This window comes from Limanda limanda, chromosome 20, assembly GCF_963576545.1.
Source record: "Limanda limanda chromosome 20, fLimLim1.1, whole genome shotgun sequence".
In the NCBI taxonomy this organism is placed as follows: Eukaryota; Metazoa; Chordata; class Actinopteri; order Pleuronectiformes; family Pleuronectidae; genus Limanda; species Limanda limanda.
The window spans coordinates 4,922,245-4,935,895 of NC_083655.1; the positions used below are offsets into that span (position 1 = coordinate 4,922,245).

Here is a 13,651-nt window from a genome sequence, read left to right on the forward strand (position 1 = left end):
AAGATGGGTACTTCATCATCCACATTGAACACAGACACTCACAGCCTGTAAGCTTTGCCATTGTAAGGATGTTAGCAAGGTGACATTAGCATTATATCACCTTTCTTTCCTCCTGCTTTTTCCCCCTCGAAAAACTGATATTGTATAAATTAGCTCTAAGGCTTCACAGAACACACTCCTCCAGATGATTTGGACTATTTTTAACTTGACATGTCAGTTTAATTAGCAACATCTTCAGATTTACACACTGACAGTCGTGCCATCTATAAAACCGAGCCGCATATTTACATTCTACATTTGGCCTGTGTTCGTCTGAATGGCTTACTGCTCTCAGCCTCCATTTATAGAAGAGTGATTTATTATCACACTGCTTCTCCCTCCTGTTCCAGCAAACTCATATTCCTGTGGTTCCTTTGACATCTCCTCCGATACAGAGTGACTTATTATCGCACTTATTAAAATTCAGCGTTTTGGCGAGGCACTTTTTACCCAGTGTCTGTTCTTATCCCTGCTACGTGTCACATTTTGTGCTGTGACGTTAACTCCGGCTCCGGGGCAGGTGATAGCGCTCGCACATTGTGAGCCTAACAAAAAAGGTCTAATATAAATGTGAGCTGTAATTTGTCAGTAATTACCAGTCTCCATAATATCTGTGAATGTGAATGAGGTGGAGAGACTATCTGTAGAAGTTAAGAATATAAGATTCTCTCAAGAGAAAACCTTGCATTTAAGAAGACTAAGCCAATTAAGAGCTAAAAGAACATAGCAGTTATTTCAAGCTTGAACACAGCAGTGTCTTACAATCTGGTTTGTAACGGAGGATAATGGCTTTTTTCTCAACAAAACTGCATCGAGATGGAAACTGCATAACAATAATCTGCTTCCTAATGTTTTCTATGATTTCTAAATTGCTTCAACATAAAAAATATCAAATTTCAATAAAGAGTTCGTTTTCGTACATAAAACAACAGCATCTGTAAAATTACTGCCTAAACCAAATTGAGCCCATTACTCCCCTCTGTGTTCCAGGGTGCTTCCAGTGTAACAATCTACTCTTGTATATGTTCAGTCCTTAGGGATCTATGTGCTACCGTTACTAAAGCATCCTTCATAGAGTTCTGTTTTCTGTTCCCATGTTTTATTATGTTTTGTTCTTTTTTGTAACATTGTTTAGAGGTCAAACTGTCAAATTAAGAGACGATGAAGAGGAATAAACACCTGCCACAACCAGGCAACTTATCAATGCCTAACTTATAAATAAATTACTTGCAAAATTATTTAAGACAGTTAAAGGGTATTAATAGGAACATGTAAATATTTATGGGTTATTAGAAAGTCTAATCATAAATCTGAAATGGAAGGTGTCTCTCACAGCAGATGGCGGGGTGGAGCCCGGCTGGATCTTTCTGCTGGCTTGGCCGAACGCAATCCTCTTACGCCTCCTCCTGAGGAAGATGTAGATGCGGATGTAGACCAGCAGCGTGACGATGAAAGGCAGGTAGAAGGACACCACTGAGGAGTAGATCACAAAGTCGGGGTTGGAGATGGAGCAAACCATGGGGTCATCTGAGAGAAAAGAAAACAAACAAACATGACGCTGAACAACCTCCAAATGACAGTTTAATAAAAGAGATCCTGTGATCCAGGCGATGTTCTCCATCTTAAAAATGACCTCAGTAACTTGTCCTCTTTTCGAATTCTGTGTAGGTTCACATCTATACGATGCTGCCAACTGTGAGAAGGAGGTGTGATTGATTTGACAATAATTGCACCATGAATTCAAGATAAGGGACTATTTGACATAATAATTATAGACTGTAGAACAATTTTTCAATCACAATTCATGAGTTAAATATCTATTAGCTGATAGCGCTGTAAATTGAAGCGAGATGGGCTCTGAGTGCAGCTAGGAAATATATGGTGCATGTCAGGGGCATGAACAAACTGAGAAGTGATTTGCCTCCGCCTGGAAGTCCCCATGGATCAATACCACGATACACACAGAGAAGGTATCTGGGACAGACAGAAACAGTTCCTATCCACTCTATAAACCTTCACTTGTTAAGATTCTCACATTTTTAGGGAGTTAAACCACATTTTTGTTATTTTTTGTTGTTCTTTATCCTCATTTCAATTACAGGATGTTAAAGAATCCTGTCCCTATGCGACCCAATGTGAACCCAGTGATCATCCCCCCCCTGCTGCTGACGCGTGGTTGCATACTGACAAAACAGCGGGATTCCTCTCATCAACAGCCATTATTTTGCAGTGGTTGTAAGTAGACTAAACCAAATGCCAGTATCTGTGAATCCCTTTACATTGTTTCTGACTAATGCTCTTAATTGTGTGCAAGCAGTGATGCATCTGTGCTGCTGGCTATTGAAATGAAAATAGCTACTGTTGATGTTTCTCTCTGTCCACTATTTTTGTTTAGTCGTGGATTATCCTTGTTCCTGCATCACAATGAAAAGAACAGAGGACGGCAAAATTTTCTTTTTGCAGAACAGGAATGAAAACAAGATGCCTATCCATAATGATAATAACATGTTTAATTCAAATGTCTGTTTCTACAGAACCACAAACTGAGATGGAGGCCCTCAAAGTAAAATGTCCCAACTTTTAAGCGTCAGAATTTCGTCCCACTTTGAGAACACTGAAGCGTAAATTTCCTCTATAACAACTCAATCGTAGCTGTGTCCCGATTCAGCGGCTGCATTTGAAGACGGCGTACAGGCCGTCCCATTTTGAAGGCTCCTCAAAATGCAGCCAAAAAGCAGCGATGGCTCCATTGGGTGGATTCTTCTCTGGCCAACATATCCGAGGATTCATCACAGTGGTGCAACATCTGATGTTTACACTTTAAAAAGTAAGAATCGAGCTTCACCTCAACCGAACAGCTAACACATGTTAAAAAGCCAAAGGGGGCATTAAAACTTCATCGTCTTGTCCTACTACAGCTCCGTTGCTAGGCAACAGCGGTAAGGACGGGTGAAGGTGTTGACGTGGATCCGGGGAAATCCCCCGTAGACCAGTCTCATTTCGGTTCAGCCTCCGTGTGCTGTGTAGGCCCTTCCGTCCGAAGAGCTGACGTTAATATTTCAACTGGGAAGTTCTACGCATTATTTGAACATGGTTTAAAGTGTCTTTTTGTCGTATATAAACTTATTTTCAACCGTTTGATGCCAAGTGAACCAACATGCAAACAACTTGTGTGTAGCTTTCTGAATTAGCTGAATTGATTTGTATAGATTGTCTTGTATTAATAATGATCTTATCGGGTTGTAATTGCCAGAGTCTGAGCTGACCTGTGGTGTTGAAGCCGAACAGCAGGGGACAGGACACAGCGAAGGCCAGGACCCACACAGTGGAAATCATCACAGAGACTCTCTTCTTGGAGCGATGGGTAGTGTTGTACAGGACGGGCATCACCACAGCTGTGTACCTGCGAGCACACACACACACACGCACACACACTCCAATTAGTGTCAGTCCAGTTGTGAAAATGTGCACAGGAGATCAGTGGTGACATTTGAATGAGGAGAAAAGTGCTGATATGATACTGTAGAGTACAGTAAAAGGGAAGTATAATTAGAAGGAGGAAGAGAGCGCCCCTGAAAGGAATTGAGGATGCCAAGAAAATACAAAATACACTGCTCTGAGACAGTGAATAATATGAAGACCAACAATGGAGGAGCAAACCAGGCATTTCTATTCAGAAATAATATGGTTATCCAGCAATAAAACGAGTGGAGCTTTGATTTAACAGTTAATCAGCACACTACACCCACAGTGTATAATGAGCCTGTGAGGGAAAAAAAACGATGGTTCAGCTTTGGCTCAGAAGTTGCAGCAATTATACTGGACCCCGACCCAAAATGGATGTGATGTTATGTTGTTTAGTGCCAAATAACTGCCACGACCGTTTATCCTCATCAGACTAATTACTCTGGTTCTTCTCAGGCCAAAACGCAGGGCGGAACCCGGAGCCAAACAGAGACAGGCGTCGACTAAAAATACTCCGTCTTCACCCTGCTGCCATTCTGCTGTCTGCTTAAATAAACCCTGAGATGAAAAAGCGGAGCGGTGAAAAAGAATGTGTTGCGCATGGTTTATTGATTGTGAGCATTGTTTCTAGTCGTCTGATGGATGAAAACCAGGTTCCTCGGCTCGGTCGCCACTCAAAACACCACCTGCGCTGCGAGTACTATACGCCAGAACTTCCTCTGTGATGTTCTTACACTGCCCTTCATATGAATCTTCCTTTAAACAGTGCGACAAATCTTTGCTGCATCGTGGGCTATCATCTTATAAATAAACAATGCAGAGACAAAGGTAATGCCGGTGTTGTACACTATCAAAGACACAAAATGCCCCTGGTGCTTTGCATTCATTAAGCACAACACACAGCCGGTGATACTGTAGCCGCGTTGTTGACTCGTCTAATAATCAATCTCAGAGAACCACAGGGGCTCCGCATAACTTCATCCCTCAGAAGCAAATAATGGCCTGTGCACAAAAGCACTGCAGGATAAACATATGAGTCAGGAGGTGCGTTAACAAATGCAATTAATGGTACAACAAAATATGCTGAAAGTGTATATGAAGTGCAGGTAATCAGTCCCCACACAGACATACTGTTGCCGCAAGGTCACATATTGAGCGGTTGAGTGAAATATCACTGTCATGTCTTTCAGAAATCATCCCCTGTAGGAGTTTGAAAAGTTCTGAAGAAGAGGAGTACTAATTTTTACAAACCAGCAAAGAGCAACAAAAAAAAATGAATCAGAGGATGGGAATTCTTTTTTCTAAACTGTTGTACTGTGTGTGGTCTGTTGGTGGTCTGATCCCCCGGCTCCTCCAGCATGAACACTGAAATCTAAATGTGTTTTATAAGAGTGTGAGTCATACGTCCAAGTTCCAAGTTCCCATTAAAGGAACGTGTCCTGCTCATATTCAGGTTCATATATCTAATTTGGGTTATTACTTGAATCGGTTCACCTGCTCTAATCACTTTCCTCAGACTTTCCATTGCTGCAGCTCCTCTTTCCAGCCTCTGTCTGAAACACTTGGTTTGAGCTCCTGTCTCTTGAATGCCCCCCTCCCGATAAAGTCCAGTCTTCTCTGATTGGCCAGCTGAACTACTCTGTTGTGATTGGCTAACAACGTCCAGCGTGTGGAGTAAATGTCAGCGTCCGCTCTCGCTCCACCCGGCTTTGTTAGGGGCGGACGCTGCTCTAGCTGAAGTATCGGCCGGACTACTGACGAGGTGTTTCAGCGGCTTCAGGATCAGTGTTGTCTGTCTGGGAGAGAGGAGCTCCCTTTACAGTGGACCTTTGACTTTTTTAACTTTTAACCTTTTACATTCACAAAACACCTTTAACACACGAGAGGAAGGAAAAACTGACAAACCCTCATATGTCTCCTTAAAGACCCAGAATCCGGCCGGTGCTCCTGCTCTCTTTACGGCTGCATCTTTAACCTGCTCTAATTTGATTGGTCATTTTCATTTAGCACAGTTCTATTTGGGAATAAGTTAAACGTGAGCACAATATAAAACTGGAATAATTAGGTTTTAAAACCGACGGTGGCATTCTACATGACAGGTGCACATTAGGCAATAACAGAGGCCCACTGCAGTGGTACAAATAGCTTTACAAATGTGCAATTAAATCACCAAAAGCAAACAGATGCTGAGTTAACTGGGACTGTGGGCAGCTGCACGCTTTGCCTGGATGGGAATCCAGCTTTACACATGATAACATCTTCTGGAAGCACACAACACAAAGTCCTATTAACTGCAGACGGAGACAAGTACTCCTCCTCCGTACACGCTCTGCAAATACAAACATATGCCTGACGTCTCTTGTTCTCATGCGCTTTATTCTCTCTCCCTCTGGATCTGAACTGCGGGTTGTAAGTTCAAAGACCCTGCAGAGCTATTAAATATTAAATGTGACACAACAAGAAAAACTAAGCCAATAAATAATGTATGGTGAAGAGGCACATCTATAGTAAAGCCTTGAACTGATGCCGTTGCTCCTTCGGTAATGCAAACATGATGCAAAGCAATTAGATGTAAACACACTCAAGTCTACGTAAAACCTTTACATTAAATCTTCTTATAGATCCTCACTTAGACACTCAAGTATCATGAGGATATGAGATGGGAGAAACCTCTTATGGAGAGTGATTGGAAAATATTGTCGTGGCAGAGAAGATATTGTGTTGAAATATCTATGAGACGAGGTGAAGAGAACAGGAGGAAATGGAAATATGGAAATCTCACAAGGATGATGTTACATCAGGGATGATACACAATAACAACACGCACACACACGCGCACACACACGCACACACACTGACACACAGAGAGAGAGAGAGCTTGTGTCTCCATGACGTCGGAGGACTATAATTGACTTGCATTGATAACCAACTCAGACATTAAATATAGTTACTACTTATCTAATCCCAACCTAAACCTAAACCTTATTATACCCTTGAATTAAACCTAAACAAACCCAACGCTAACATAACCTAAATCTAACCTAACCCTTACACATGTCTTCACCTTAAAATGTAATTATTAACATTATGAGGACTTCTTTTTTGTCCCCATAAGGAAGACAACTCCCCATAATTTGACTGTGTCAACAGCTTTAGGTCCCCACAGCATATGTAATCATTGGACCACACACACACACACACACACACACTCACGTGGCACACTCACCTGTCAATGCTGATCGCACACAGGTTGAGGATACTGGCGGTGCACATCATCACATCCAGCGTGACAAAGATGTTACAGTAGAGCCGGCTGAAAAGCCAGGCACCGCCGACCACCTGCACAGGACACACGGGCAGATTAACGACGCACACGTTTCTCTTCCCCATCTTAACCGTGAAGTGTGAAGCACCTCGCCAGCGCACACACGAACGCACTCATGTGGCAGAAAAGCAGAGAAGCAGGAAAAATGTGCACACGAGATATGGTTTGGCTGATTTTACATGGAAATAAATATCCTGCCATGTTCTCCTTCATATACCCAGCTCAATGTTTAATGCTAGTAGGGGTATTAATGAGACTAATTTACGCCTGATTAAGCACATATGTTGAAGTGGTCAAGCGTAAACTGTTATGATAGCACCATGATGGACGACATACTTGATGTCATGAGCATGTAATGAGAGTGGAAGTTAGAGACCATGTCAAACACAGGGACTGAAGGTCATCCCATTAACCCCCCCAGCTAAACCAACAGCAGCCAAACCCCAACGTCTCCACCTCCATCCCCTCCCCTCCAGCCCAGCTCAGACCGACAGGCTTTCTCTTAGGCTTCGTAATGCCTCGTAATAACTGTCTGACTAAGATGAATGGGATCCAAGCCCCAGCGCCTGTCAACTGAGTCTCTTAAATGTGGAATGGGAATATACGCCTACCTACACACAGAGAGAGAGAGAGACTGCAGGCGCACACACACACACACACACACCTCAAATTAACCTCATTCTGTATACCCATATGTGGTCATTCTGATTTGGCTTTTGGGCACTTTTTACACTTAAAAACCTGTTTACTTATCTTGGTCAGTGCCAAAAACATCTGTTGTGAAACTCTCCTCTGTTTCTATCTGTGTTAAACCCGGCTGACGTTATCCGAAAAAATGTTTAAGATACATTTTTTGCCTTTATTTGGTGGTGTCAGTGGAGAGAAACTGGAAAGGTGGGGAACAGAGGATGGGAATAACATGCAGTAAATGATTCGACCAGTTGGGAACAAAAACAGGGAGTAACTGCATCAGAGATTTACGCCTAAACCTTAGCTATTGTTTCACCTGAGATTTGAGTGTTCAGAAGGTACAGACGGTGTAATGACCAAACCAAGTTACATTGTAGGAACTGCAGCAACCAGCATGTACAGTATTCGGAGCTTCATCCACACTGTGTCCCAACTCCACACCACATGGTGTTTCTAATCAGGAGTTCACAAGAGATGAGACGAGAATCATTACATTCAAAGAGATCAATATGAAAACTCAAAAAGTGTGTCTATCTCTTTGGTGCACACACACACTATTGATCCAGGATTCACGACAAAAAAGGAAAACAAGAAGCTGCTCACAGCTAGAAAATAAATAAAGTATACATTTCAGGTGGTTTGAAAAGATCTTAGAAGAAAAGATCCCCATCAGAAATGTTTTTTTCTCAAAAGAACTATTTGATTGACACCTTGTGGTGCACCACGTGTAGACTTTCCTGTTATTACAATATGCTCAGATTGATGCTATGTTGTATTGTAGTTGCAACTAATACACTATGACAGTAAGTACAGTATACATGTTGCACTGCACTTGTGGATCTGGGACACAGCGTAGGGATAATAATCAGCAAATCTCAACCTGTGCATTAATCTGAACTCTTCTCTTCTTGATCTCTCTCTCTCTCTCAGATGATAACATTCTATGGAAGCTCAATACTGAATCACTGCAGCACCTCTTTAATCTTTTAATATACAGCGCAGCATATGCTGCATGTACACAACACTTGTTTGAACAAGGCATGAATGTTGTGTGCAGGGTGTGGGAATATGACGCTGACTCATATCAACGGTGTTTGAAGACAAAATTCAATAAAATTCCCAGCAGGAGAAACACATTTACAACAATTGGATGAATGTTGAATCAGTTGGGGGATGAATAGACAGTTTGATGTGGTTTGGATTGAGCGTTTTTACACTTAAAGTTCAAATAAATGTGAAGTAACAAGAAGCACGCTTTTGAAGAGGGGGGTGACTAACGCTGTGGCTGGAGCAGGCTCCTCATTAACACCCTGATACAATGATTGATTATAATTTAATGAGCTATTACAACCTGCTAACACTGATGCAAGATTCTCTCTCTGGAACAGACAAGGTCGATCCCTCAGCAGTGCAGCACCTTCAACCTATGTTATCATCAAGTTCCAAGTTTAGAATCGCTTAAAATCAAACGCACCTTTGTTTACAGATGCTCAACCCTCTTCAGGAATTGAAAACTTTCTACTGGCATCAAAAATTACAAGGCGGCATACTTCGTTTTCATATGACCTCCTTCCTATACGGTGACATAATCATAGCCGATGATATAAGGCCCTGGAATTAATCTGAAATCAAATCTTGTACAAAATGTCTAATCATGCAATTAAAAACAGTTCTTACCGTAAACAACAGTAATTCTAGGCTCAACAAATTGCAACCGAACATGTCTGACACTTGTGACAGATGTTCCCTGGCTCCTTGTTGACTCATTCATATATTTTGGTCGTGTGTGAGAGTGGAAAACTTATTTCACAATCATTTCACAAATATTTAAAACCGGTAATCAAATCATCCCCTGCGGGTTTTCATATTTGTTTTACACCTGAAGCCGACAAAAACATTTGGGTAAAGAGAGCAAATCTAATTTACCACTCTAGCAGCCTGTGCATGGCAACTCTTATTTGGGATAAATCCCTTCTCCCATTGTCAACTTCAAGGCCGTGAGATAGAATTTATTTTTGATAAGTTTTACAGTTACGGGCAGTGACCAATCATTTATACAAGAGTCCAATTTACTTTTCTCCAAACCTGGTGAGACGATTTCAATATATCTCAAATTTGTTGTTTGTTCGTTTGCCTGTCTGACTTTCGCCAGCATTACTCAAAACTTACTGAGCATATTCCCATTAAGATTTGTGGAGGGGTGGAGCATGACCTGAGAAAGAGCCCATTTATTCCTCGAGCTAGGATTAGAACTTCAAAAAGGCTAAATGAGGGGTCGGGAGTTGGAGCATTTCATGTCACTGCACTGTTTTGTGATGATTTGTAAAAGGACAATAACATGTTTCCGGAAAAAAAAAGTCAGGGGGGTTAATGTGTATTTATGAGAGAATTTGTATTATAATGATCTTTCTGGCGGATTTCATTTAATGCATTTATAAAACAGTGATAAAATCTTCTCATGGACAAAAAGCCATGAATGGAGCAGTCAGCATTCAACATCATTGTGGACACGGCTCAGTCACTGCTGCCAATGCAACCACTTCCCTCAGATATAAGTCATAGATCGCCTGCACCGTGCAGAGATAAGGTGGCTTGCTCAAGGGCATATGCAGTACCTGCTGAGGGTGGGAAGAGTGATACTCATTTTTCCTGCCAGAACACATTGGCAGAGGCAAACCCACAACCCCCCGCGGTCACATCAGGCTAATCTGCCGTCCTTCAGATTAGAGCTCACAGGGTGATGGTGCTTGCACTGCCAGTCCTGGGAGTTAAATGGCTTCGCCTCTGACTCTGATCTAGTGTGTTTCTTCCTGACCTTTGCATTCTTTTTAAATTAATGACCATTGTACTTTGGTGTCATACTACCTTTTAATGACCCTTTCCTAATGGGATTGTAAATCTGACTTTGAAACTCGAGTGAAGAGTTTCACTCTAAAATGAAAAATGTAGTCTAACAGCATGACTGCTTGCATGGAAGTTGAACTCATGACTGAATCCCGCCGAGGTGCCTGGGTTACTTAATTATCCTTTCATAGGATATAATCTTCTTTAATTTGTCCGACTCTGCTCACTGAGTGTGTTCATTTCTTTTCTGGTTGACCTGTGGTTGGAACCTCTGCCTGCTGTGATAAATGATGCTTTCTGCTGATAGTGTGCAAACTCGGAGCAGCAGGGTGGCTGCTTAAACATGACTCGACTTCACGCAGCTGATTTTTAGATCCAGTGAGAAACACAGTTGGAATCCTCATGTTCCAAGTGCCGTTTTCACACATAAAAAACCCAACAGGGGATTGATCGAGTCAGATGTATTTAGAAAAATAGGATAATCTCTGTAACTTTCAGGTGAGGGCTGGTGCCTTGGGTAGAGGCAGGACATGAACAGTGTCGGCCTATTTGAACAAAAGCTCTTACATCTCATTATCTCTCCGAGTAGACGTCTTTGTCAGGTTCATCTACGTGTATGGCACCTCATTTTCATCCTGACACATTTGTATCACAGTTTTTACGTCTGTCACGTGTTAGGTTTAGAAACATGATCAACGAGCCGTCTCGCCGGCTTATTATTAATTATCTGGACGTTTTTTCTGCTGTTTTCTCACACAGGGCTGGCAGGATAACTGACTCTGACATTTGCGTTGTCACTACAGACTTCGATTTTCTGCCGTAATGAACTAAGAAAACTAACTAACCAAGCGAACCTGACAGGCTTTCTGTTTTTGGGCCTTAACTCTCCCCGAGCCCAATTTTTTCCCCTGATTACACGTGCAGCATACAAATTAAGTAGATAGCCCAGCCAACGTGACCAAACCCAAAAGTCTGATTTGTGTTTGTCTTGTACTCATGCACAGTCCCTCAGGTCAGGTCTGAGAGCAGCAAATGGATGCATGTGCTTCTACAAACAGGGCACCTCTTCAGTCCTTTGTCAGCGTGTTACTATGATACAATGTGGACGCCTGAGGGTCAGGAGCACTGGTACCATTAATACAGCTACTGAATGGAAATTTACACTAAGAGGGAGGTAGAGAAAATTAACAATTAGAATACAAACCATGTCACACTAATCCATGAAGTGCAAATACAAATTAACAAGAAGCATATAAACCTATTTGCTTTAAAGGTCTGATAAAAATGAAACTCACATGTTTGCAGTCGCTTCTTTCTAATTTGAAGCTCAAACAATTATCTCCAGCAGATGAAGTCATAATTTGTTAATATTCAGTATATCCTACAGCAATTATGTATAATCTGCATGAATAGTGAAGCCCTGGCCTGGCTCAACTACCTTTCATCATCATTACTGTCTTCCTATCACCCACATAGTTGTCACTACATAATAAGCTCCAAATGACCTTCGTCCTTTTCCCGTCTGACTCCAGCTTCTTTTTTCATTGCCAAAGTCCACTTTGTCTCCCACGCAGCGCACAGCCTCTTCTCCTCTCGTTTACTCTCTATTGTGAGCTCCTCATTCACTGCCAAGCATCTGGGTTTTAATCTCCTCCTCATCCCCTGTAACTCTCATTCTACCCCTCAGCTTTTCTTGCCGCTTCTTTCCTTCGCAGTTCTCCACCAGTGACTCCCAACGACTGTATGCAGGTGCCAGGGGCTTTAAAAACAGAAAATCTATATCAAAATTCATATTTGATAAAATCAAATCAAAATGTATGTGTTTTGGGTGAGGGGAATAATAGGATTACAAACTGGAGTAACTCTTTTAAACCCCCAGTTAAGCCGACTCTATGGAAGACCACAGGTGCCATGCAAATGTATCTAAAATATCTATGAATAAATTAAAAAATATTCAATGATTATTTATTTTAAGGGACAATTAAAAGATGAATCATTAGAATTCATGAATTGAATTCAAATCAATCAATAAATAGTTCAAATTAAAAAAGGTTTTAACAAAAACAACAGAAAACCATCAATAAACTTATCATTATGAACACAATTAATGGACTTCTAAAGTGCACTTAAAAAGGGGAAATAAATAACTGGATCCCCAAACTGAAAGAGAAGTTGTTGCATGCTATGATTAACTTGAATTACTCCGGCTTGTTTTACCAGCACAAGGCCAAAAGTGTCAAAGAAAGGCTAAATGAAGAAACTAAAAGAAATTAAATGACTGAACAAATTGAAATGCTAATGGGAAAAAGCAGCTGGGAAATAAAGTGGTTTATTCATTCTGGTAAACAACTTACCCTATCTTTTCTTTTAAACCACATTTTCAAATAGTTTTTTAACGGTTAGGTCATTTACATATCTGAAATAATTTTAATTAGCTTGTGATAAGTTATTTATAAACAGCTGAAATTAGTAGCTAAAGGTGATTGGTGAGCAAGTAACAATTGAAGGTTCTAAAAGGAGCAGCTGAACCGTTGAGCTAGAATACTGAGAGTGATACCGAGGCTACGTGTTAGAAACAGTGAGCTAGCGTTGAAAGATAACGTAATTTAATAGTGAGTAGGTAACAGTTGAATGTTCTGTAATGGATTCACTGTGGATCTGGATCTGAGTTAAAAGAATGAATGGCTAAAATACTTAGCTCCCAAATAATAGCCAGGCAACGTGAAAATAGTTAGCGGTAAAAGTAATGTGTTACAGCTCAAATAGTTAGCTAAAGGTATAAATGGTTGGACCTGCTCAAATTAATTATATATATGTTTTGGTGGATTTATGCCGGGTGGAAGTGTGGAAAGTTGACACATTCGGATCAAGAGGGGTCATGCCAGTGGGGGGGTGTCGGGATGTGCGGGTACATCAGACAAAGAACGTGTGAGAAGTTCTTTAGACTAATGCTGAGATGTCGTGAATGCAGACACTCCTCACCTCCAGGTACACAGCCCAGGGCATCACCAGCAGCGCCACCAGCAGGTCAGCCACAGCCAGGCTGACCACCAGGTAGTTGGTGGTGGTCTGAAGGGAGCGCTCCCTCACCACGGCCAGACACACCAGCACGTTCCCGAACACGATGGCCAGGATGAGCAGGGAGTACAGCATGGCGTAGTAGTTATGCTCCCCATTGTCCTGCTCTGTTCCCTCCGAGCTCTCATTCCGCTCGTCCCACCCGAGGCGCTCCGACTCGTTCCAGAGCCGCTCAGCGCTACTAAACATCGCCATGGAGACGCCCCTGTG

The 13,651-nt window shown here is 41.8% G+C and overlaps 1 protein-coding gene across 1 annotated transcript in view; it reads right to left on the bottom strand.

Moving 5' to 3' along the window:
- drd3 (dopamine receptor D3) overlaps positions 1-13,636 on the bottom strand; it is an 18,383-nt gene extending 4,747 nt beyond the window's left edge. The window contains exons 1-4 of the mRNA XM_061093988.1: positions 13,346-13,636; positions 6,731-6,843; positions 3,306-3,442; positions 1,373-1,566 (exon numbers count right to left, since the gene is read on the bottom strand). Of these exons, the coding sequence (XP_060949971.1) occupies positions 1,373-1,566; positions 3,306-3,442; positions 6,731-6,843; positions 13,346-13,636 (735 nt within the window). The remainder of the gene's footprint in view (positions 1-1,372; positions 1,567-3,305; positions 3,443-6,730; positions 6,844-13,345) is intronic.
- Between the last annotated feature and the right edge of the window lie 15 nt (positions 13,637-13,651).